A 25,077-nucleotide genomic window follows, 5' to 3' on the forward strand; every position below is an offset into this window, starting at 1 on the left:
GCTGCACGCTCTCAGTTACACTTTAGTATAATGATATACTGCTGGTGCGATAATCTGAATTAATTTCTTCAATTGATCCCATCGATGCAAAGCACGGACCTTGGTGTTCTGCCACAGTTCAAGTGAACTTTGTTTAAAATTTTCATCCACCCATGATATACTGCAGTCCTGACAGCACTATACAGATGAGTATACAATTAAGTAACTGTTTCCAAATATTAGGTTTTGGGGAGGTCAAGGAATAAAATCCTTGATTCCTAAAGTAGCGGCAACAGTTGTGGACAAGAAGTCCATGATAGAATAACTATACATGGAGCTGGACTGCTCATCATCATGACTCGTAACGCATACATACCATCTATCTTAACTTGCACCAAGTCCCATTCACCTCACTGACTTACATCGGCACCTGGTCTGACAAAGCCTCTATCTCTAACATCCTCCAGCCCCACAACCCTCTGACCTCTGGGCTCCTCCAATTCTGGCCTCTTGCGCATCTCTGATTTTCATTACTCCACCATTGGCTGGCGGCCGTGCCTTCAGCTGCCGAGGGCCTAAGCTCTGGAATTTCCTCCTTAAACTCTCTATACCTCTCTCCTCCTTGGCAAAGGCTTTAGGCTTCATCTCCCTGTGACAGAATACATACCGGAGACAAACTGCTGATGCCAGTGCGATAAAAGTTCTAGGGATCTTCAATTAGTTATTCTCCCTTTCAGCACGTGATGCAGGACCCCTCATTCTCTGCAACATCTGCAGCTTCTCAGTTTCCTGCTCCTGCAGAGATCTCATACCTTTTCAGACTCCCAATCCGAGTTGATATGTGCTCTGCATGTCAGTCCAGATGACAGTAATATCAGCACAACACTTGCATAGCTCAGGTTCTGAATTAACAAACTAGATTTATTTACAACAACAAAGTGCTGGGGTCACAGCAGCAGCACAAGTTTTGGTCCAATGACGGTCAGTAATTGTAGACAATATCTTTTATCACCAGTTTGTAACTCTCCAGCTCAGGCTTGTGGTTCCATTCCACTGATGCCACACTGGGCTCCTTGGGGCCACCGCCCAGGAGCAGTTCACAGTAATTCCAGGTAATGCAAATTGAATTCACAGCCCAGATGGCTTAATGACTCCTCCAAAAGATGACAGTTCCAGAATGAATGCTCATGCCTCAAGCAATATCTTGCTGGCCTAAACCCACAAATGGCCTCCTAGTTTCCCCAAACCAAGAGAAACTGGAGCAAACCAGCCACCTCAAGCCTTACCCTGCCTAGCTTTGCTTTAAATTTATACAGAACACAAATTATTCATATATATTTATACACCGTGTTAGTCATGCTCTTGTCTCCTCTGACGGTGAGAAGATCATAGAATTGGTCAGTTTCCCATACCCTCTGTCCTGAGTTCTCTTTGCACATTGACTTAAAGGTCAGTAATGTAGAGCCATCCTCACCTTATTTGCTCTCTGCAGACAGATATATGCATATAAGTTCACATTTACTGTCCACCTTGTCCTGCAAGATACATGTGAGTAAATGAACATGCAGCATGCACCTAGGCTTTGTTGGAAACTTGCTAGAGAGTGGAATGAGCAAGAAACTGAAATAATTCAACTGCTCATAGAATGGTGTCTTGTCTGCTAGAATTTTAAGAACTAAAAAATGTCGTAAGGTATTCATCTTTACCCAGAGTGGTTAGAATGTGGAACTCGCTCCCACAAGGAGTAGTTAAGGCGATTAGCATTAATGCATTTAAGGAGAAGCTAGATAAGCACATGAAGGACTTGCAGATCACGTAAGATGAGGCAAGGTGGTAGGAGGTTTGTGTGGAGCATAAACACTGTTACAGACCTGTTGGTTCGAATGGCATCAGTTAATATCTTTTTTTCCTTTAAGCATTTGGAGCACAGCTAGCTGCAATGCATCAGCAGAGGTAAGGAAAACACTTACATTTTTTATAAGGTACTGCTTAATACTTTGTGTATGAATCATGTAATTTCATGTAGCTAGTGTTAATTGATTCAATATAGTTTATTAAAAACAATAGTGCATAACGTAGCTTCATAAGGTTAAGATTTTCCAAATGTAATAGGACCCAGCCAACCTGATTTCTAAACTTCTATATAAATACAGCGTTAATTGAGGTTTACCGAACATTATCAGTGTGCAACTAGATGATTGCTTATATAGTTAAGACCAAGTATAATCTTACGGTGAAGTGGGGTTAGAGTGTAAGAGATAATTGGACCAGGGCACATGGTGGTAGTTCAGTGCCAATTTTAAATATTTAAAAATGTTTATTGACCAAGCAGTGCATTTGCCCCATTGAGTCATTCTGTGGCTGTTCTGTCCTATAATAGGAACCACCAATGCATGTTCCTTTCAACAAAATTGGCTAATAGGCTGCTCTAAAACTTTTAAATAGGAAATATTTCTATCACAAACTATTTTGGTGCACAGTCCAGTTGTGTAATTGTATTGTCATAGCTCCGATTAATTGACTGCAGCAATGGCGCTCATAATAACTACCTAAATAAAACATTGCAGAATGGCAATGGACTTTTACTCTTCTTTGGCTAAAACAGGGCAGCTCTCTGGTATCTACCCCAACTGGCAGTCCACCATGTGTGAGCCCAGAATGTTGGCAAGCTGCACCATGGCTGAGTAAAATTCTGCCCAGGTTAACATGCACACTTTCTGGTAGCAGTCACTGAGTTGCCAACATGAGTGACTTATATTCCTTAATTCAGTACTCTTGTAACACCACTCCACCATCACCTCAGCTGCGATAAGCTAGATCTATATAAACTGGGTGGAGGAAAGCTAATATCATTTGACTAACAAACTGAGTAATTAGGGAAGCCACTAATATTTTACTAAAATAGCAATGGGTGAGAACTATATAGACACTGACTGCTGTGGAGCAAGATGGAGAGCAACTGAATACCGCAGGGAAGAATTGTTTTGGCTAATTTATGAACTTTCTAAAAAAATTTAGGTCAATTGCAACAGAAGAGTACAAAGTACCCGACGGCATGGTTGGATTTAGTAAGTAAATGTACAAGGAAATTATTTTAGATTTATATCTACATGTATGGCGATGACACCCAGCTCTATCTCTTCACCATCCTCTCGACTCCTCCCCTGCTTTGCTATCAGCCTACTTGACCAACATTCAGTTGGCGTCCATGTTTTTGATTCTTCAACACTGCACTGTTTGAAATAACTAGTTTTGTTTGTATATGCAGACTATTTTTCGAAGAGCTATTTCTCCACTCCTCCCCACTTTTCCATATTCCTGCCTTTTTACGGGTGTGCAGTTTTGCAGGCACCAGTTGCCCTCTTCCATTACCTTGTCCCAAGTCGACATTCTGTATGAAAGCTGGAACAGCAAGAGTTAGTGGCTGAGAGCAATCACGACCAATCCCCACACCAGCCTTTCTTGACATGCACGCGCACCCAATTTCCAAGAGGATTCACGAGAACTGCTCCTGATTTTTCCCCATCCAGCATTGTCACAAATGAGATCACCTAACTCAGTGCAGACAATTAAACCTCCAGTCTAGGTGGGGCCTGCAGTTAACACTGGCTAGCTACAGTTCAATCTTAAATTTGTCATTAGTTACTTCCTTCATAACAGAATTTGTTTTAAAAAAAAAAAAATAGTTTGGTGGGAATTTGCCATAAATTAACTGGAATGTTGAACAATAGTATAGAAGCATTGGGGCCAGATAGGTCTGATGTCAGAAAGGTTATTCTGTCTGAGAGTCAAAGCAGAGAAGGAAGCACTGCTCTATTTGGAAATAGTAAGTGTTTCAGTAGTTAGTATTGCTATGTGTCTGAAATGTATGCTGAGTGTCAATGAGAAAATCAGTTCTCTCCCTTTCCTTCCTTCCCTCCCCCCTGATTTCATTCCTCCTTTTGCAATTTGAATTGGAGGAATGATATTTTTTCTTTTGCTCTCATTTTTCCCTTTCTCCTCTTCACCCCCATCTTGCCTCCTCATCTCTGTCTCTGCCTGCTACTTCTCTTGGCTCTTCCCCTCCTCCCTCTCTGGCTTGCACTCAGTCTTTCCCCTCCTCTCCACCCCTATTCTGATCTGTTAACTCGAAATAGAGTTTTCAAACACAGTTTTTAAACCAAGAGTTCTATGGTATAACTGGGGGTGGGTCGAAAGGGGTAAGAATTGCTGATTGTTTTACACAGAATTAATTGCAAGCATGAGAAAGATTGGTAGTGTTGCAACGTGGTGTATATGGAAAAGCACTGTTTTCACAAGCAAATTTGACCATGTATAAATTGTCTCTGGTTTAAAATTGCATTTTGATGAGCTGATGACTCTTGACTCAGCAGCATTATATTAAAAGTCATGTTCTTTTGTTTTAGTAATTGGTAGAGGTGGGGAGCAGATCTCGCGTATCCAGCAAGAGTCTGGGTGCAAAGTACAGATTGCACCTGGTAAGATTTTCTTGGGTCTTTTGAATTTATTTTTCGTGATGCTTGTTATTTGAATTAACAGTCAATCAGAAGCCTAGTTTTGCTATGTGCAGTTAGGATTTAAATATGGTTGAGAAGAAGTTTGAAGTGTAATGATCTATTACAAAGATACAACTTTGTGGCCTGGGCAAATTGCAGTACAACATTTTTTAAATAAACACTAAAGATGTCCATTGGAATATGTAAGCAGTGATGATTGCCAACCAGTTCAGGATTCAGACTACCTAGCTGTTAATTTATTCCAAACTCGCTAATTTTGTTCATGGTAATCGGACCAAAAGATTTGATTTAGCTTTCTTTTGATTGAAATGTAGTTACCATGCTCCTTGTTACTATATCTGATACCATAGATTAATATAAACTAAATGTTACATTGAATTTTATAGCCCAGAACGAGGCTATTCGGTCTAACAGGTGTGTGTCGGTGATTATGTCCATGCGAGCCTCATCTCACCTTACTTCATCTAACCCGATCAAGATATCCTTTCTTCCCTCATGTACTTATCTAACTTCCCCTTAAATGAAGCTATGCTAATCGCCTTAACCACTCCATGCAGTAGTGCAGTCCACTGCTCTTTAGTAAAAATGTTTCTCCTGGATGCCTTATTGCATTTATTAGTGACTGTCTTATGTTCATGGCCTCTAGTTTTCCCCACAAGTAGAAACGTCTTTTCTACCCTAACGTAGCCCGGCATAATTTTAAAAGCCTTTGTCATGTCACCTGTCTTTTTTTTCTAGAGAAAAGACCGGCAGCCTGTTCAGTCTTTCCTGATAGTTGTATCCTCTCAATTGTGGTATCATCCTTGAGAATTGTTTTTGCACTTTCTCTAGTGCTTCTTTATCCTTTTTGTAATATGAAGACCAGAACTGTGCACAGTACTCTATAGGTTGTAACAAAACTTCACTGCTTTTGAATTCTATTCCTCTGGAACTGAAACCCAGTGCTTTGTTTGCATGTGGCTTTTTTAAGCTGCCTTGTTACTTTTTAATGATTTGTGAATCTGTAACCCCAGATGCCTTTGCACCTCTATCCCATTTGGATAAGTATCTGAAGGGGAAAAAAATGCCGGGCTACGGGGAAAGGGTGGGGGAGTGGGACTTGCTGAAATGCTCTTGCAGAGAGCCGGTACATGCCGCATGGCCTCCTTCTGTGCTGTAACCATTCTATTTAGGCTCTTATTTCTCAAGGAATAGGTGACTCCCGAGGCCAAATAATTTGTGTAAATAGTGAACATCAGTGATCCTAACACTGATCCCTGTGGAACACTACTTCCTACCATCTGCCAGTCTAAGTAACTGCCGTTAACCCCAACTTTGTTTTCCAGCCAGTTTGCTATCTGTTCTGTTCTACGTGTCCCCTGACTCCATATGCTCTGATCTTGTGTGTATTTCATTTTCAGACAGTGGTGGTTTACCAGAAAGATCCTGTATGTTAACGGGGAGTCCTGATTCCATTTTGTAAGTGTACTTAAAGATATTCAGTGATTTCTTTGTAGTGTTTGCCACAGTGTCATGATAGCCTGTGAAGTAATTATAATTGCATGGTGTTCAATTGTGTGTATGCATGATTCATGCAGTAGGAGTCCAGTTAACTAAAATTATTCAGTTATCTCCCTGATCTTGATTTCGTCTCATTGGGATATAATTCAGACTTGTATGAAGATTTTTCTTACCTACCCACCCACCATCCCCATTCATGGGGACACTTAAAGCACTGTTTTTAATGTATTCGATGTTGTAGGGCTGCAAAGAGGCTACTTGATCAAATAGTTGAAAGAGGCCGAATTGGTCCGGGTACACACCACGGGGACGGACCAGGTACGGCAGTGCAGGAGATCATGATTCCTGCAAGCAAGGCTGGGCTTGTTATTGGAAAAGGTGGAGAAACAATCAAGCAATTACAGGTAAATGTTAGGTTTACTGTTTTTGCTTTGCTTCTTAAGTACTGAGACCCGGTACTTAAATAAACTTGCAACGGTGGGTACATGGAGTTGTTTTGTTGCAAAATAGGAACGTGCTGGAGTCAAGATGGTGATGATTCAAGATGGACCTCAACCGACAGGAACAGACAAACCACTACGCATAACAGGAGATCCATACAAAGTACAGGTAGGATTTCTTCCTATTTTTTTATATATAACAGTGTTAGTGTTACCAGTGACTGGAAAATATGAGCACAAGTTATATATTTTTCTATTGTGTTCTTTAGCAAGCCAAGGACATGGTGATGGATCTAATTCGTGACCGAGACCAAGGTGGTTTTAGAGAGCAGCGTAATGAGTATGGATCCCGTTTGGGAGGAAGTAACGAAGCATTGGATGTAAGTACAAGACAGACTGACCAAGCAAATAAAACAAATGGGTTGAAAGTTTGACATGTTTTCCTGAGCCTGTGATCCATGCAACAGAGAATTACTGAGCTTCAGTGCTCATGTTAATTTGGTTGGCTTGAATTTAATTTTTATTGTATGACGAGTTTGATGCATTGTTTTTACAGGCAAACTTTGGCAATCTTATTTATAACCACTGCTAGTCTTATCCATAGGGTCTCTTTGTTGTAGTGCATACTAATTACATTTTCTGTTAGGTCCCCGTACCTAGGTTTGCTGTTGGTATTGTAATAGGGAGAAGTGGAGAAATGATCAAGAAGATACAGAACGATGCTGGCGTGAGGATTCAGTTCAAGCCAGGTGAATTTAATACAACTTAACCGTTCTGCAATTGAGTAAATTAGATTTTATGCCTTCTCTTGTTGAAATTGCCCCCCAAAATCTTCCCAATAATTACTTTTTTTAATCTCCAGACGATGGGACAACTCCAGAAAGAATAGCTCAGATCCTGGGCCCTCCAGACAGATGTCAGCACGCTGCAGAAATACTTACAGACCTCTTGCGAAGTGTGGAGGTTAGGTTACAAATGCTTTCTTTTTAAGCATGTTGCTGTTTACCTATATTGTGTTGATGGCTAGGAACTATCTTTGTGATGCTCGCCATTTGGGGGCATTCTGTAAACATTAGTTAAATTTTTTTCACCCCCACATTTAGGCTGGTATGCCTCCTGGTCCTGGTGGTCCTGGTGGACCAGGCAGAGGAAGAGGGAGAGGCCAAGGGAACTGGAATATGGGCCCTCCTGGTGGACTTCAAGAGTTCACTTTCACGGTACCCAGCAGCAAAACTGGCATAATCATTGGGAAAGGTAATGTATTGTGAAGAGTTGCTCTCAATTTGGTTCTAGTTCTGTATTACCCACACAAAAATTACACACAGGTTTAAAGATAACCCTGGGTTTGTCCTGTTTACAGAATTGCTGGAATGAAGTTAGTTTTTTCTAATTACATTGCATAATATTTACAGCTCAAACATGCCATTCGTCCCACTAAGTCTATGCTGGTGTTTATGCTGCATGTGTCTCCTCTCATTTCACTGCATCTAACCCTATCAGCATATTCTATTCCTTTCTCCATTGTACTTAACTAGCTTTCCCATAAATGCATCTATGCTGTTTGCCTCAAATACTCCATTCCACATTCTGACCATAAGAACATTAAAAAATAGGAGCAGGAGTAGGCCACCTGGCCCTTCGAGCCTGCTCTGTCATTTAATAAGATCGTGGCTGATCTGATCATGGACTCGGCTCCACTTCCCTGCCCGCTCCCCATAACCCTTTACTTCCTTATCGCTCAAAAATCTCTCTCTCCACCTTAAATATATTCAATGACCCAGCCTTCACAGCTCTCTGGGGCAGAGAATTCCACAGATTTACAACCCTCTGAGAGAAGTTGTTCTTCCTCATCTCAGTTTTAAATGGCCGGCACCTTATTCTAAGACTATGTCCCCTAGTTTTAGTTTCCCGTGAGTGGAAATATCCTCTCTGCATCCACCTTGTCGAGCCCTCTCATTATCTTATATGTTTCGATAAGATCACCTCTCATTCTTCTGAGCTCCAATGTGCATAGGCCGAACCTACTCAACCTATCTTCATAAGTCAACCCCTGTATCTCCGGAATGAACCTTCCATGAACAGACTCCAATGCAAGTATGTCCTTCCATAAATGCGGAGACCAAAACTGTACGCAATACTCTAGGTGTGATCTCACCAATAACCCTATCCAGTTATAGCAGGACTTCCCTGCTTTTATACTCTATCCCCCTTGCAATAAAGGCCAACATTCCATTTGCCTTCCTGACTACTTACTGTACCTGCATGCTAACCTTTTGTTTCCCCCAGGTTCCTCTATTGTAGCACTTTGCAATTTTTCTCCATTTAAATTATAATTTGCTTTTCTATTTTTTTTCTGCCAAAGTGTATAACCTCACATTTTCCCACATTATACTCCGTCAATTTTTGCCCACTCACTTAGCCTGTCTATATCCCTTCGCAGATTTTTTGTGTCCTCCTCAAAATTTGCTTCCCACCATCTTTGTATCATCAGCCAATTTGGCTACATTACACTCGGTCCCTTCATCCAAGTCATTAATATAGATTGTAAATAGATGAGGGCTCGGCGGCACTGTTTGCCAACCGGAAAATTTATCCCGACTCTCTGTTTTCTGTTAGTTAGCCAATCCTTTATCCATGCTAATATATTACCTCCAACCCTGTGAACGTTTACCTTGTACAGTAAGGTGGCACCTTATTGAATGCCTTCTGGAAATCCAAATACACCATATCCACTGGTTCCCCTTTATCCACCCTGCTCGTTACATCCGCAAAGAACTGCAGCAAATTTATCAAACATGATTTCCCTTTCAAAAAAACCATGCTGACTCTGGTTGATTGAATTATGCTTTTCCAAATGTCCCACTACTGCTTCCTTAATAATGACCTCCAGCATTTTCGCAACAACAGATGTTAGGCTAACTGGTCTGTAGTTTCCTTCTTTTTGTCTGCCTCCTTTTTTAAATAGGGGCGTTACATTTGCGGTTTTCCAATCCGATGGGACAGCCCCAGAATCCAGAGAATTTTGGTAGGTTACAACCAATGCATCCACTATCTCTGCAACCACTTTTAAGACCCTAGAATGTAAGCCATCAGGTCCAGGGGACTTGTCTGACTTTAGTCCCATTATTTTACCGAGTACTACTTCATTAGTGATGGTGATTGTATTAAGTTCCTCCCTCCCTATAGCCCCTTGATTATCCACTATTGGGATGTTTTTAGTGTCTTTTATTGTGAAGACCGATACAAAATATTCAACGTCTCTGCCATTTCCCTGTTCTCCATTATTAATTCTCCAGCCTCATCCTCTAGGGGACCAACATTTACTTTAGCCACACTTTTCCTTTTTATGTACCTGTAGGAACTCTTACTATCTGTTTTTATATTTCGTGCTGGTTTACTTTCATAATCTTATCTTTCCTCGTAATAATTTTTTTAGTCGTTCTTTGTTGGCTTTTAAACATTTCCCTATCCTGTGGCCTCCCACTAGTCTTGGCCACATTGTATGCCTTTGTTTTCAATTTGATACCATCCCTTATTTCTTTAGTTAGCTACGGATGGTTATCCCTTCTCTCTCACTCATTGTTATAGATGGTCCTGTTTTTCAGTCTTGGTGAGAGGAGGGAAATGGGCCACGTTATAAATTGACTGGAATTAGTCCAGTGACACAGAATTCTGGTCTGATTAAGAATGCTGACTACTTTAGGAGTTCAGATGTTGAGTAACTACACACACCTTTTGGCTGAGGTTTCGATGTAATACTTTGGACAGTCAGGTGGTTTGCAGCTAAAATGTGAAAAGTTAGATGCAGGTATTGCTGGAATCTGACACTGGTGATTGACTGCCAGTAGAGGGGGTATATTGCCCAAGTACAGTTCAAGGTATATTGATTTAAGGGGTTCTAAATTGACTGCGTTTGCAGAGTAAGTTTTCTACTGCAAAAAAAAAAGGGATGCAATCTTAGTGGAACAGCAGGTTACAATGCAAGCCTTTCACCAGGAGTAGGAGAGGTAATAGTCTCTCCTCCTTGCTGAGAGTTTTACGTGATAGTTTGGGCTGTCAAACATGTTCCCAGTAAATACGGTCATAAAAATACTAATGATTTGGCACTGTGACTAGTTTGTGTGATGGAACATTTTACACTAGTCCATTGAGCTGGGGGATTGAGAAAAGAAAATATGGCCCTTTGAGGTTATGGTTAAGACAGATAATTGAGGCAAAGTGTTACCTCTAACCTCTGTTACATCTGACCTGGGAGTGCTTGTAATTGTTGCCTAAAATGGCAAGGATTCAATTTCCCAAGCACCAGCTATCCCCGGCTTTGACTATGACTTAAAAAATGTAACGGTACAATGTTTAGATTACTGCCTATGGTTTAACCAAATAGTGCAACTGAATGACATCCTTGTTTGAAAACTTCATGCATATTTTCTTTTCCAAAATCTGTTCTGTGCTGCTTTAGGTGGTGAGACTGTAAAGGCAATTAGCCAACAGTCAGGAGCACGGATAGAGCTTCAGAGAAACCCACCTCCAAATGCTGATCCGAACTTTAAAATGTTTATTATTCGTGGATCAGCTCAGCAGATTGATTATGCTAGGCAACTTATTGAAGAGAAGATTGGGGTAAGTTCTGAATACAGTCATTAATATTTTTGTGAGACAAATCAAAGTTTTAAAATGACTGCTGTGAGGAAGCTTTCGGAGATATTTTTAGGATTAGTAATTGCAAACAATTTTCATTTTTCTGTTTGCCAAGTACAAGAATTACCTTTGTGGTTTAATGGTTCTCATCCCCCATGATGTCTTATTGGGGGGAGTGATCGAATAATCAAACACTGCTTTGAATCAAGTGGTTGACAGTTCTCTCATGATTCAAAGCTGTGTTTGATTATTCGATTATTCAGCTACTGGTGCAATCACCAAGAACAAGTGGTTCACAGTAGCCTCTTGTTCTTGATGATTGAACCAGTAGTTGACTTCATACAATTTAAAACAACAGTTAACATGTAGCACTCAAGAACATCTGCATGCTTTGAGGACAATAAGCAGCAAGTATATGCTTGTGTTGGGGAGTGGGCACGAGGAGAAGAAAGGGGAACTGAAGGCACAGTTGGAAGTGAGGTTTTTCAGAGACTTTTGAAAGCAGAGTGGCTGGGGGTGTGAGGGGAAGTGTTGTCCAATAGAACTCGCTGACTGGCTACAGGCGTGGCTATGGCAACATGCACTAATTATCGTACAGGTTGTATTTCTCCAGTCCAGGAATCTTTGGACCGGCATCATTCCTGGCGGGTATGTCGTGACCTGCTCTCTATCCTGGGGCTGGCTGCTCCTCTTCTCCCCGCTGTTTCCGGCGTTCCCTCCTTGGTCGGGTTGGCGAGGAGCATAGCGGCTGACTGAGGCGCCGAAGCTGGGCCTGAGAAATGCTGCGCAGTAGGCTTCTATGCATGCACAGAACACGGCCACCGGTCAGGTCATAGAAACATAGAAAATAGGTGCAGGAGTATGCCATTTGGCCCTTCGAGCCTGCACCGCCATTCAATTAGTTCATGGCTGAACATGCAACTCCAGTACCCCATTCCTGCTTTCTCGCCATACCCCTTGATCCCCTTGGTAGTAAGGACTACATCTAACTCCTTTTTGAATATATTTAGTGAATTGGCCTCAACAGCTATCTGTGGCAGAGAATTCCACAGGTTCACCACTCTCTGGGTGAAGAAGTTTCTCCTCATCTCGGTCCTAAATGGCTTACCCCTTATCCTTAGACTGTGACCCCTGGTTCTGGACTTCCCCAACATTGGGAACATTCTTCCTGCATCTAACCTGTCTAAACCCGTCAGAATTTTAAACGTTTCTATGAGATCCCCTCATTCTTCTGAACTTCAGTGAATATAAGCCCAGTTGATCCAGTCTTTCTTGATATGTCAGTCCCGCCATCCTGGGAATCAGTCTGGTGAACCTTCGCTGCACTCCCTCAATAGCAAGAATGTCCCAAGGGTGCCGCCGGAGTCGAGGGGTACAACTGTAGTAAATGCGTGCACACAATATAGATAAATGTACGTCATGGGTATATTTATTTAACACACATCTACCACCAATCAATGCAAAACTTTGCAGTCTTTCTCTCATCAATGTTTGGATTTGTGGCATGAATTTCCATTATTCAGATTGGTTGAGCTGATCATGATGGCAGCTGTCCTCCATACAATTTTGCTGGTGTTTCCTTAGTAAAGCAGTCTGGCGTTTTTACCCGTCTCTGTTTTTGCAGATCACCAAATAAGCAGTGACTAAGGAAGTAAAGCACATGCAATGATCAAAAAATACTTGCAGCCTCTGCTTTTCATCTGGCCATTTTGCAAAAACACAAAAGGGTTAAAGTGCACATGCTATTGCTGTGTCATTTTGAATAATATCACATGCCCAACAGTTTCTTAATTTACTAATGGACTATTCCCAATTATCCACATGTGGTTGACACATTGGGCAATGTCCGCGAAGGTGGGATGTGACGGCTGAATGCCCTATCCACAGCAGTATAGCGGAAGGACCAGGAGACAAACAGTAATGTACAGAGGGATGGAGGGGATTGGGCCATGACCAAAGTAGGGTGAGAAACTGCAAATAAGGATCTTTGGTGGTGGGGTGTGTGGGGGGGGGGGGGGAGGAATGGGAGGAGTTTATTAAATTTGTCCAGTGCTGCATCATGGATGACCATCATCTCCTGGAGCATGTTTGATTGTCGTAGGTTGTCAGGGAGGATTTCCTGCAGTTCGCCCTATGTTTGCTGCCCCAAGAAGTTGCATTGTTGGTGATTTGGGGCACCGAGCGGGGGGTGTGGGGGGGGGAGGAGAAGGGGTGCATGAGGTTGTGCTGTCCAGCGGATTGGATGAGCATTAATGGGCCCAATAGTTTTTCTTGGCTCATGTTTCCAGCAGGAGCACAGTTTCCGAGTGATGGATGGCACAGCAGCTCGTAACCCCTAGTATGACGACATGTTTATTAAATCAGTTAGCGAAATGCATTGCTAACTTTTAAGATAAGCTACTGTAAAATGATTAACTCGCCAAAAGAGCAATCGGGGATTGTAATCTGAAATGTGTCAATTTTTGCCACAAGCCAAAGAAAGGGGAAGTGTCCTAAAAGTAGGATGACATTTGTATCTTTCTAAATTAACTTGTGTAAATAAGCTTGTTTTCCTTTTTACGATAAAATGCCACTGGGATAATTCAGAATGTAAAGCCAAATCTACTGCTGCCTTAATAATTATCGTCTTGAGCATTCTGGTTAGTTGGTCTGAAAATTGCATTGAGGGGAGAATATTTTAAATTGCTTTATTTAAAAAAACAATTACATTTTAGTCTAGTTGAAATCAGATTGCGAATAATCATACATTGCCTTTTCTTGTGGGTTGACAGCCGTTCTCTTTTCAGGAACTTCCCTATTTGTATGCCTAGTTATATTTCATACATTTTATGTATTTAGGCTCCTACTGGTCCTCCTGGGCCACCTGGTCCGCACGGTCCCCATGGACCCCACGGTCCTCCTGGCCCTCATGGGCCCCCTGGTCCTCCAGGTCCTGGAACTCCTATGGGACCCTATAATCCAGGGCCCTATAATCCAGGGCCGCCTGGCCCTCCTCAACAGTAAGTAATCTGATTTCATTAGCACAATTGTTTTAAACTTGACAAGAGTATGGTATATAGTATGTTACCGATACTTAATCTCTTAACTTCTGCAGTGGTCCGCCAGCACAGTATGCTCCACAAGGATGGGGGAATGCCTATCAGCCCTGGCAGCAACAGGGCCAACCAGATCCAAGTAAGACACAACTTAATTCTTGACATTTTGCAGCACAACTTTTAAAAGCAATCCATGTAGCTCCCCGATGGCTCAGTTGGTAAAGGCAGCATGTAATTGGGCCGTACAGGACCCAGGTTTGATTCCTGGTCTGGGGTGGAGTTATAGGGTGCTGCATTTGGCCTTGGCGCTTGCAAGGAGGTGGGGGTGGGTGGGGCGGAATCATTTAGGATTCCCACTCCTATCAAGTGACACCTGCTGCCGAAGCGTGTGTGCGCCAGCATCAGTTGAGGTCAGGGTCGGCTTAGACTGGGATGCCCTCTACAGTTGAATAGCCGAACAATGTTTGCACTGTTGAGGCTGACGCATGCGGACTGACCACTTGCGCGGCATACTGGAGAGTAGCTTGCGCATGTGGAATCATACCCCAGCAGGAGTCGTCTCCTTCAGGAGAGGAAAAGGGAAAGAAAAGTGATCCACTGACCTTGCTATAATACTGTAATGTATTAAATAACTTGAACATTTTTATCTACAGTGTTTGAATGCCAGCAGTAATAAAATATTTTTAATCTATTGTAGATAAAGCTGGAGATGCAAATACAGCTGCATGGGCAGCATATTACGCTCAGTATTATCAGCAACAAGCACAGCAGCCACCTGCAGCTTCAAGCACTGGTCAGGGCAATACCCCAAATTCTGGACAGGGTAAATCATCGGGTATTTTTATTAGATCTTCTGGCTACACTGACAGAGAAAGTTAATTGCTGCAGTTTTTAAAAACTTTGAGAACTAAGCTTGCATCTTACCCAAAAAAAATTTCATAAGCTCTGACTTCTTTTGGAAAACAGTATTAGCTGTTATATTATTCTCGTTTCTTAATCAGTGGCATTATGTGCCTAAATCACTTTACACAAAGAGGGTTAGAAAAGCTCTTCTCGATTAGTCTAGCAACTTTTGGGTTTTCCTAATGTTACAAACTGCCTTCTCCTTCTCTTCCCTCCGTGGGAATTGACAGCCACAGTGTTAATGTGATAATCACAGTGTTATATTTTTTCCAGCAGGTGATCCAAACCAACCAAACCAACCAAACGCGCCCCAGAATCCTCAGACTGATTATACCAAGGCCTGGGAAGAATATTACAAGAAATTAGGTGAGTACTTTAAGTTGCCATGTCAACTTAAGATTCATGAAAAGAGGTGCACAAAAGAGAGAGAAAATGCTGGAAGTGTAGGAATCCTTCAGAGTTCAACCCTGCTCATCCCTGTTAAATGCAGTATTCTATAAAATGTATATTTCACTCAGTGCTATATTGTAAGGCTTACTGGCAGATTGCAGAGAAACTGTGTTTCTTCCTAGACGGACTCAGTACAATTTAAAATTGCATCGACCAATGAACAACATGATGGCCTTGTCCATGCCGCACTTTACTCCGTAAATGGGGATCGTTGCAAGCAGTGTTCCTTGTAAGCTGCATTTCGCTCAGCGCGGTATTTACAATGGAGAAGCCAGTGAGTGACCTGCCCGGGACCTTTCCCATTGTTGCGCAGCTTGGAGGAAACATTGGTTACAAGTCTTTGTGGTACTGATGATCGCCAGAATCTGATCTCTGATCTCTGCTTCTCACGGCAGCTCAAAAGAAAATCCAGTTGCAAAAGACACAGTAGGAAGGTGGCATAAGAATTGTGAGCCTTTATGCTCAAAGACATTGATTATACATTCCAGTATAATATGTAACGAACAGAAACTGCAAACTCAAAGCCATTTTTGGGCAGTCTTGATGTAAATTGTGATGGTCGTTGTTAGTTAATCTTCAGATATTCTAAAGAGTAAATGGAATTTTAAGTCGCCTTTTTTTAAAAAAAGTATTGGGTAGGGAAGCTAAGAGTTTCAAACCCAACTCGACCAAATGAATACATTATTCTGCATGTTTGGTTTGGAATCTAAAAACTTTGAAGACCCAAATTATCTAATTTTTTTCTGCATATTTTTATGTAAGATTTTTTGAATAAAAATGTTATCCATGTTTTGCATAGGTCAACAGGGACAACCACAAGGAGCCCAACAAGATTACACCAAAGCTTGGGAGGAATACTACAAGAAGCAAAGTATGTAATGCTCTGTAAAGCGTGATTCAAGTAAGTTTGAATCGTCTGAATTTGGCCAGTGATTCAGTGCTGGTTGTTGTTTCAGGTCAGGCGGCTCAAGCTTCTGGTACGGTAGCTCAGCCAGGTGGGCAGCCAGACTACAGTGCTGCGTGGGCTGAGTATTACAGGCAGCAAGCAGCTTACTACAGTCAGACAAACGCCCAGGGAATGCCCCAGCACCCGCCAGCACAGCAACCCCCACAGGTAAATACCAGTAAATAGAAGAAGGGTACTTTAGGACCATGGTTGAGTTTTGTTTTTGATTCGGCGTACAGAAATCTTGAAATATCCCAATTGGTAACTTCTGCAAGGCTCATAGATAAGTTGCTAGGAGTGGTGAAATTAAAATAGTATGATGTGCAGAACATACTGTATATCGACACCCACTTTCTCTTCAAATTTAATACATAGTTAACATTTGAGAAATGCATTTGAAGAGTATTGAATGGCATGTTATTTAAATGGCTGTTACTGAAAGTTTCCCCCCTAACCAGGCATTGCGAAAAGTGAGAGCAGCTGTCCAGCAAAATGTTTGACCTTTCCTTTCACAGATAGAGGATCCTGTCCACACTCAGTGTCCTTGAAATGTTTCATGTTGGTAACCACTTGTGTATTTCTTATGTATTTCTTCTGTGCAGGGCCAGTAATGTGAAGTGGAGATATTTGCGTCATTGTGGGAAAAGCCTTTGTAAAATTTATGGATGCAGACGCCTTGATGAAGATCTTAATTTTGTTTTTGGTTTAAGAAAAATAGTGTTTGTTGCTATTGTCATACCTAATAGGTAGAGAACTTGATAACCATTACTTTGTGTAGAATTGCAAATTTGGTTTGCTTTTAGTGAATCACAATAGTTTGAACATTCCAGCATATGTATTTTCAATTTCTATTCAGTCATTAAAGTGACATGTGCTTCTGTTGTAAAATGTATTAATTTCATTGTATACCTGTTCACTTTTAAAATGCTTGTTTTGTGCTTGACAATAAATGATATGAAAACCTTTGTTTCTGGGTAAGTTGGATCTATGGGTAAATACATAAGGTACTATGTGTTGCACCTATTGAATTGTAACCTGGTATTGCAACACATTCTCTGCCTGTGGATTTTTCTGTTGGGTCAAACTGAGACTTTAAATGTGGATAATTTCAATTCAGATCCAGATCCAAATAGCTATTGTAGTCGGTTCTTGAAGCCATCATGATTGCAATTTAGCTCGTCAGTAATAATGCATAATGCAAACTTGCAAGCAGTATATCTTTTGCATAACCTTTCTATAGCAGAACGTATGAAGGTGAAATACTATCTAATCTTGTGGCTGGAATCCTTAGCTTTTGTTTGCAATTTCATTCTAATTGTCTCTTTATGACAAACAATTCGGGAAGTACTTTGTCAATTTGTTTATGGTCTGCAATTCTTGCCGTGTAAAATAGTGCCCCATAACTTTTTTTTTCTGACAGAAGGAGTTTAGGAAAGCTGATGGTAAGGTATCAGTCAAAGTATTCACTATGATTAAGTAGTTCCTTAAACTGACAATGGGATTGTTTTTCTGATGCATTATGACCTGCTTTAGATACATTATTTTTCACTTTATTTAATTGGAATTTGCCATTTTAAGACCTCAAAACATTATTATCTGAATTGCTTCTGCATATTTTTCCATCTATTTGAAAGTGATTGCTGTGCAAATTACACTTTTTTGCCATGTTTGCACTTGAATATTCTAGTAGTTGCTCAGTTTAATTATGCAAAAGATGAATGCAATTGCAGGCCCTGTTTGCCACTGTATTTGTTGAAGTACAGGTGTGTTCCAGCCAATATAGAGCTAGCTCTGTAAGGGTAACCTGACGTATGCTGTGCACCATCCTTGATTCTGTTCCTTCAAGGAGCTTTGCACTGTAAGTACATTAGAATAAATCTTGTGGCTGAAATAGAGATGACTTGCTGTGCAGTAACACTTGAAATTGTTTTTGCCTGTGTCCTCTATTTTCTTTCTCAAAAAAAAAGTTGAAATTTGATCAATGATGCAGAAATTAACATTTCCTGATCACGTACTTGGCATGTAATGCTTGTAGGAATTAAACCGATAGGATACTATACCTACTAGTTTTGTTGATTAAAAAACTTTTATTATGGGTAAGTATTTCCTACATAACGTTTGAGATGCTGCAGAGTGGAAATTATTTTAGGTGATAGTTATTTTTAGATTACTTGAACAGAATGGAATTTTGTTAGGTTGATGAAGGTAGTGGGCCAGGAATGTTGTATTTCAACTGCTTTGAAGTGCAACTTAATAAATGGACAAGAATATCTACTCTACTTTGATGCATTGAACGGTGGAAATTATTTCAAGTTTTCATATGAGCGCATTATGTTTTCAATAGGAAAGTTGTCTTTTTGCTGTAAATTGTATTAGAAATTGCTAACTGAAGTTGTAAACTATTTCGGAATAAATGTTTTTTTTGGGTTGCGATTACTTTGTCGGGCATGAGAATGAGTGTTGCAGTTTTTCCCACGGATAACATTGTTTTGAGCAGGCATTCTAAATTTCTTAAGAAAAACTAGTTTTGTAATGCACCTCTACATGCTGTTTTGAATGTTTTTTGATTGATTCAAGTGGAAGAAAAATAATTTTGTAACCAATATTTGTAGGAGTGAATTATTGTTGCTCTGTCCGCATGATGTGAATTTAGATAGTGTCCGTTACTATAACTTAGTTTCACAGCTGGCACACGTTCACAGAGTCGAATTTTGCAGGCGTTAATGAAAGCCTTCTGTCTCTGGAACGCTACAAAAGAGTGCTCAGTAGTCCAGGTGTTGCAGACTGCTTGTTTTTAGGTGTGGAGAACCGAATGAGTACTATGACCAAGAGCCACAAGACATCTGCAGGTTAATTCTCAATGTTAGTTTTGTTCATGTATGAAATGCTTTACTGAAGTCTGATGTTCAGAATCTAGACTGAAAGTTTTTGAATCCTATTTGTAACAGATGCAGGAAGAGAATTCTGAACTGTTTTTTAGTGTAAATGGTTTTAAGTATTGAAGTAGATGGTCCATATACCTACAATGGCACAAGTTATTTTCTAATGCAGATTTTGTGTGGTGATTCAATGTTCTTTCTTGGGAAGATTTAAAAAAAAATACAGATTCTTCTCCATGCCTCATTTGCAATCATCTGCACCATTATCTCTATCGGCAGGTATAATTTTTGAAACAGGAAAACAATAGCAATAGCCATTTTCCCTCATACCTCATTCAAATTTACACTTCACCCTGTTACACTAACTACATAGAGACTGTTCATGATTGCAACAGTGGAAAACAGTTACAACAACCATTTCCCCTTTTTCATTGATGTCCTTGTCCATTTCAGGTCCTTTTGTCACATAGTCAAACTGACAATCACAGCTCAACTTAATTTTAGAAGTGTGTCCAACAATAAACTTGTACAATGGGCAGATTACGTTGTCTTGCTATGGATTTCAATGAACACCCCAAGGAGCTTTTAATATTTTACAACAAGGATTCGTAAGCCGATAATCATGTGTACAGTCTGAAGAGTTTTAACGTTGACAAAAAACTCATGGTGAGTAACCACACCTGACCAAAAAGCATATGACCACTGAATGATGTAACCTATATATCGTCAAGACGAACCGCTATCCTAATAAAAGACATGCATTCATAGAAAACTGATCTCAAGACCTAACCTATAATTAAATGTACCATTAGTCTTAAAATAGGTTAGTCAAGACAAACTGGTTTGATCAGCCTTGGATCTCATAAGGCCACGAAGGAGACTGAGAAATCAGTTTTTCTTGTCTCCTTTCGTTTTTCTCCACTTTGTTTATCCTAAAGGTGGAGATTCATGCTATGGTGACGCTCACTGGGTGCTGGTGGCCATCTGATACTGTGCCTAAGAAATCATTTTTCATTAATGATCTTGGGCAACCGTTGTCAGGTTGGTCCACAGTTGGGATGGGGGGAGGTCATCACAGCCAAGCCTAATTATGTTCCCACATGTACTACAAGCAGCAGTCACTAGGTAGCAATTAGGAGCAGGGCCTTTTTCTCGTACCTCCCCACCCAAAAAGGGGGCTCTCTGAAAGTAACTCAAGAACTCCCTAGTGCTACCCTATTAATAAACAGATAAAAATTGGATGTCTCTGAGAGATCCTGTGGGTCATGAACCCATGAACCATCAAAGCTAGTAAGAAAATGGTTAAATGTACAAATGAATGTATTGTGAGGGCAGTTTCACTAGTGGCCAATATCAACTTGTTTGCTGTATTCTATAGTATTCTCTGATTTTAATAGAAGAAAATACTGTGTTTGAAATTGGGACAGTTGAGTTGGAACTTGGAAAGGTATGAGCAAAATGTATACTAACATTGAATGGGATGTGATTTGGTGTTTTTTTTTCCAAGTGGTGCATGTTAAAATAGTGTAATTGGCATAAGAATTGCAGTTGATTCGTTAAGGGAGAATTATTGAAATTCTGTTTAATGTGTCGTGATTGATTTTTAATAGCTTTGTCATTCAGTACAGTTTGCCTCCAAACTCTTGTATGTCTTGCAGAAGAGACTTTTCTATATGTCTTTGCATAAACTAATTCCAAATGCCTCTTGATGTTATGGGTGAGATTAGAGATTATGTCTTACTAGGGGTTATTTGAGCTCTGAAGTTGTGCTTGCTGCTGTCTCACTGCAGGCTGGCGTACCTACTAATTCAGCAACAGACCTAGTCATGAAGTAAAGATTTAAAAATGGGAAGACCATGGAAGTAAAGTTGAATGCACATTGTGGGGGTGTGGGGTTATAAGAATTGGGATATACTGGCTGGGTTTCCTAAAGCATCGTTTTAAACTGGCAAATGCATAAAATATTCACCCTAAGGTTGGTGACCGCTTATCCGTTGGTGGATACCTTGGACTGCAGTGAGATGGAGGATCCAGTCATTACAGTGCACTTCCTGATCTCTATCATTAAGGATCTCAATTATTACAGACTGGATTGGTTTGCATTTTCCCTCAGTGGGAAGTGATATCCAAGTACTTTAGAAAAAGCTGTTAATTTGAGTTGAATTTAATTTATTCCTCTAGAAATTGATTTCTCTTCCCCCCCCCCCCCCCCCCCCAGTATGATGACATTTATATCTGAAGTGCCAAAATGCTCTTGGAACATAATGGCTGCGTTGAGCTCTTTACCCGCGGGATTGTTGTGACGTGGTTTCCCTGGGGCTAAATTCGAACTTGTGCTCGAGCTTAAATCTATGTTTCAACCAATTATTGGGAGTTTCTATTTCTTCTGTGAAAAATACAGTTTGACAGCATTTTAAGGTTCTTAATCATTGCGTTGCTTGTTCCTCTGTGTGTGCATAACAGAATGATACTCGTATAAATGTATCTGAGCTATTACTGTTTTAAGACTTCGTTCTCAAACACTGCATGTTATATCATGCTTTAATGTCCATAAACTGCATCATGGTGCAATTCAGGAGTTTAAATTTAGCGATAATGAATGAATAATTGCCATCGCTAACTTAACATTGCCAAACGACTGGGCATCCAGAGTACTCGAGATGGCCTGTTGTGTAGGTTCCAAGTGTCTTCCAAAAGAAATGGTTAGATGAAAGAGTCCTTTTCCTAAATTGAGCCAATGTATAGCAAAGCAAAGTCAACTGTCTGTAATGACAGTAATGAGTTAAATACAGGCCTGAGTTATGATTCAGTGCGTATATATGAGAAAATGATAAGATTTGGGATTTAGTAGGGAGTAGTAATAGTGACACTTGAAACACATTGGGCCAAGATGAAAATTTAAAACTGAGGATGCAATTCCTCTACATTGGTCATTTCAATTGGGCATTGGTACACCAAAGTAGTTGCTGTATTCGTGTTAAAAGGCTTTCTTATCGCTCCGACATGCACACTCTTTGTAATTGGTCTACGTAGTCCAATTCAATGATGTGTCTCAGGATTCATGCTTACAGCAGTTTTAAATAGCACAGTATGAGCATGAGTTTTTTTTCCCCCCACTGCAAACTGCAACTTTGCCAGAGCTTTTTAATGTCAGTGTAAGACAAATCTAGGTCAACTTGTGCTGTAAAGACACGAGACATTAGTTGAGTGAATAGCCTTTACATTGAGTCCCAAGCCAAGAATGGGAGCTCTGTAGTGCCACACATTGATACCATTTGAGTTGTGCAGCAAGTGACTATTGTGCAACTTTACTTTTTGAAACTTTGGATTTTAACGATGCTTACTTCAGTAGCAAACATAAATCACTACTTCCAGGGCATCTGCTCTGATTCATTTCAAATTAAGAAAATGGTGTGCTTAATTAAACTTAGTATGGATGCAAAAGATGGGATGTTTGCAAAACATTCCACTATCATGTTTTTTTGGTCCAACATATTTTTCTTTCCTCCCAAAAGCACTGACTTGTGGATTGTTTAGGTGCCAGTTGCCTGCTAAGTGACTATTCTTAATGCCAGCATTTACGGTAAGCAGCAACTGTGCAAAGCATTGAAGCTGAGCTCAGTCCTTGTGCAGTATCCATATAGACATGCTTTACCGATACTAGTTGACAATTGGTAACAGAAATCCTGGCAGTTTTCTTTAGCTTTCCCTCAATTTACATAACCCATGATATCAATTATAGCGCTACCAACTGCCATCCCCATTTGAGATCTGCTAACTCAACTCTGGCTAACTGGCAATTTACTGGTCTGTGGCCAAGAACCTAGTATGGTGACTTTGCCAACTGAGGCACCTGAAGTGCTTATTGTAACATCACCTCGCTTTAAATTAACAGCTTTTCTATTGTAAATATCTTGCATTCAAAGACTGAAGTTACATGTTGAATTTCCCCCTTGCAAAGCACTCTAACCTGTCCTGGCTCATGATGCACAATTTGATTCTGCAAACGAATCTCATCATGTGGTTTTGCTACTTTTCTATTTAAGTTCTTTCAGCCTTTGGGGGTGAATTACCATTATGGTACCAAGTGCTTCCCTTGCCATTATTACCTACTTGCCAAATCGCTATGCTGTCTTTTTAACAAGGTAAGATTCCATGAATTAAATATATAATGGGCAGGGGTGAGAGTAATGTTCAGCACCTAGCATTTATATATGCTGTTACCATGGAAAACATCCCAAGATGCTTCAGAGAGACAGGTACTGGCAGTAGAGGAAGAGCTTTGGCAATGAACCAAAACATGTTCAAGAATATAGGGCTTGGAGGAATCTTCTAAATAGCCAAGTAATAGTGTAAGGAGTTTGAGTCGGGCCAAGATGGCTGGCGATTACGTTTAATCAACTTTTAATAAGATAATGACCTGAAATTTTAGAACTTGGCGCTTGATCTTACAGACTTGTTTCACTTTGCTTTGACTATAACATTAAAAAAAAGCTACCTAGGCATTGGACTCTGCTGAATAGTGTGGGGAATGGCTTATCATAATTGCTTCACAATAGATTTGCATATTTTCTCTTTCTCTTCCCCTCCCTCCAACTTCCCTGCCAATTGTAGCTGACCTCTCAAGTTCACATTGTTACTGGAAATGCTGGAAAGTTTGATTACTTACTTTCCTGTGCACTTAGCTTCAGTGAAAATGGAAAGGTGGTCCCCTTTCTGCTGCTTGATGGGTAACTGTCCAATAGTGCACCACTTAAGCAAAATATTTTTGAACGGTAGGTAGCTAAGTAACCATCCACTTCATGATTTTGCTGATAAAATAGTGGATTTGAATCTATATAGATCTTCTTGGCTTAATCATATGGGAGGGTGATTTGATACTCCAGAATCTGTTAAATTAATTCAATGCAGAAAATCTTTTCCTTGATCCTAAGTGGTTTGCACTGTAGTTAGTGTCCATGAGGCCAAATTCTGCATCATTACTGCCCTGCTTGGCTCGGTGAATGATGGCTGCTTATGGAAAAGAAACCTGTTCGGGTGGCAGTGATCACAACTGGTGAAGAGGCATCCAACTGTTGTGTTCTCCATTACAATCTGAGCGGGTGGGAGGAAATTAAAGTGATGCTATTGTTTCACATTCCCCAAAGGAATATCAGCCTTATTTGTAATTCTGTGTCGGGTTGATCAAGATGTAATGTTTTAAACTATAATGCATTTGCCTAATGCTTGGTGTAATAACTGGTGGAGTTTACCATTTAAAGGCAAGATGTAGCTGTAGGCAGCTACATGCAGCTATATACTTTGAGGATTTGATACCTAAGCAATTACCACTCCACCTTTCTCCCTCTTTGCCTGATGGAATACCAAGATTCAAACTCCATATGAAATCAATGTGATAAAATGCAAGTTTTGTATGATCAGGGATATTTGTCTTGATTACTGTTCTGTAGGATGGTGGTCACAATTGGTACCGTATAGGATTTTTTTTCTGTTCATTTTTAAATTTAGGCTTTTATTCTTTGTCAGATTATAGACCTAAGCACTTCTGACAGTGTGACCTTGCAGACAAAATCCAGGCCAAATTGAATTAGTCATGACAAAATCTTCACCGGGATTACACGTGCCTGTTCAAAAGTTTGGATGATCCAGACTCCTTAACATTGGTCAGCAGCAGTCCCGGATCCCAAGGTGAGGATGACCATCACCTCCCACAGTCTAATTCTGTATCAGAATTGTTGCATATATGTTGGCGGCTCTGGATATCTGCTTTAGACTGCCACTGATCCAAAT

The 25,077-nt window shown here is 40.5% G+C and overlaps 1 protein-coding gene across 4 annotated transcripts in view; it reads left to right on the plus strand.

The window, feature by feature from the left end:
* The window catches only part of fubp1 (far upstream element (FUSE) binding protein 1), a 38,349-nt gene that overhangs the window by 9,060 nt on the left and 4,212 nt on the right, over positions 1 to 25,077 (plus strand). For 2 of the 4 annotated variants that reach the window (XM_070886526.1, XM_070886528.1), the window contains exons 4-21: positions 1,896 to 1,932; positions 2,998 to 3,047; positions 4,386 to 4,457; positions 5,897 to 5,954; positions 6,238 to 6,400; positions 6,507 to 6,605; positions 6,706 to 6,816; positions 7,083 to 7,185; positions 7,299 to 7,399; positions 7,540 to 7,690; positions 10,896 to 11,056; positions 13,913 to 14,073; positions 14,169 to 14,248; positions 14,807 to 14,932; positions 15,286 to 15,378; positions 16,262 to 16,333; positions 16,419 to 16,576; positions 24,814 to 24,975. In XM_070886526.1, coding sequence (XP_070742627.1) covers positions 1,896 to 1,932; positions 2,998 to 3,047; positions 4,386 to 4,457; positions 5,897 to 5,954; positions 6,238 to 6,400; positions 6,507 to 6,605; positions 6,706 to 6,816; positions 7,083 to 7,185; positions 7,299 to 7,399; positions 7,540 to 7,690; positions 10,896 to 11,056; positions 13,913 to 14,073; positions 14,169 to 14,248; positions 14,807 to 14,932; positions 15,286 to 15,378; positions 16,262 to 16,333; positions 16,419 to 16,576; positions 24,814 to 24,873 — 1,856 coding nt within the window. In that variant the 3' untranslated portion in view covers positions 24,874 to 24,975. Of the gene's footprint in view, positions 1 to 1,895; positions 1,933 to 2,997; positions 3,048 to 4,385; positions 4,458 to 5,896; positions 5,955 to 6,237; positions 6,401 to 6,506; positions 6,606 to 6,705; positions 6,817 to 7,082; positions 7,186 to 7,298; positions 7,400 to 7,539; positions 7,691 to 10,895; positions 11,057 to 13,912; positions 14,074 to 14,168; positions 14,249 to 14,806; positions 14,933 to 15,285; positions 15,379 to 16,261; positions 16,334 to 16,418; positions 16,577 to 17,010; positions 17,374 to 24,813; positions 24,976 to 25,077 lie in introns of those variants that run through there. The other 2 variants (XM_070886529.1, XM_070886530.1) reach the window with 2 other exon arrangements.

Source organism: Pristiophorus japonicus, chromosome 8 (assembly GCF_044704955.1).
Source record: "Pristiophorus japonicus isolate sPriJap1 chromosome 8, sPriJap1.hap1, whole genome shotgun sequence".
NCBI classification, from domain to species: Eukaryota; Metazoa; Chordata; class Chondrichthyes; family Pristiophoridae; genus Pristiophorus; species Pristiophorus japonicus.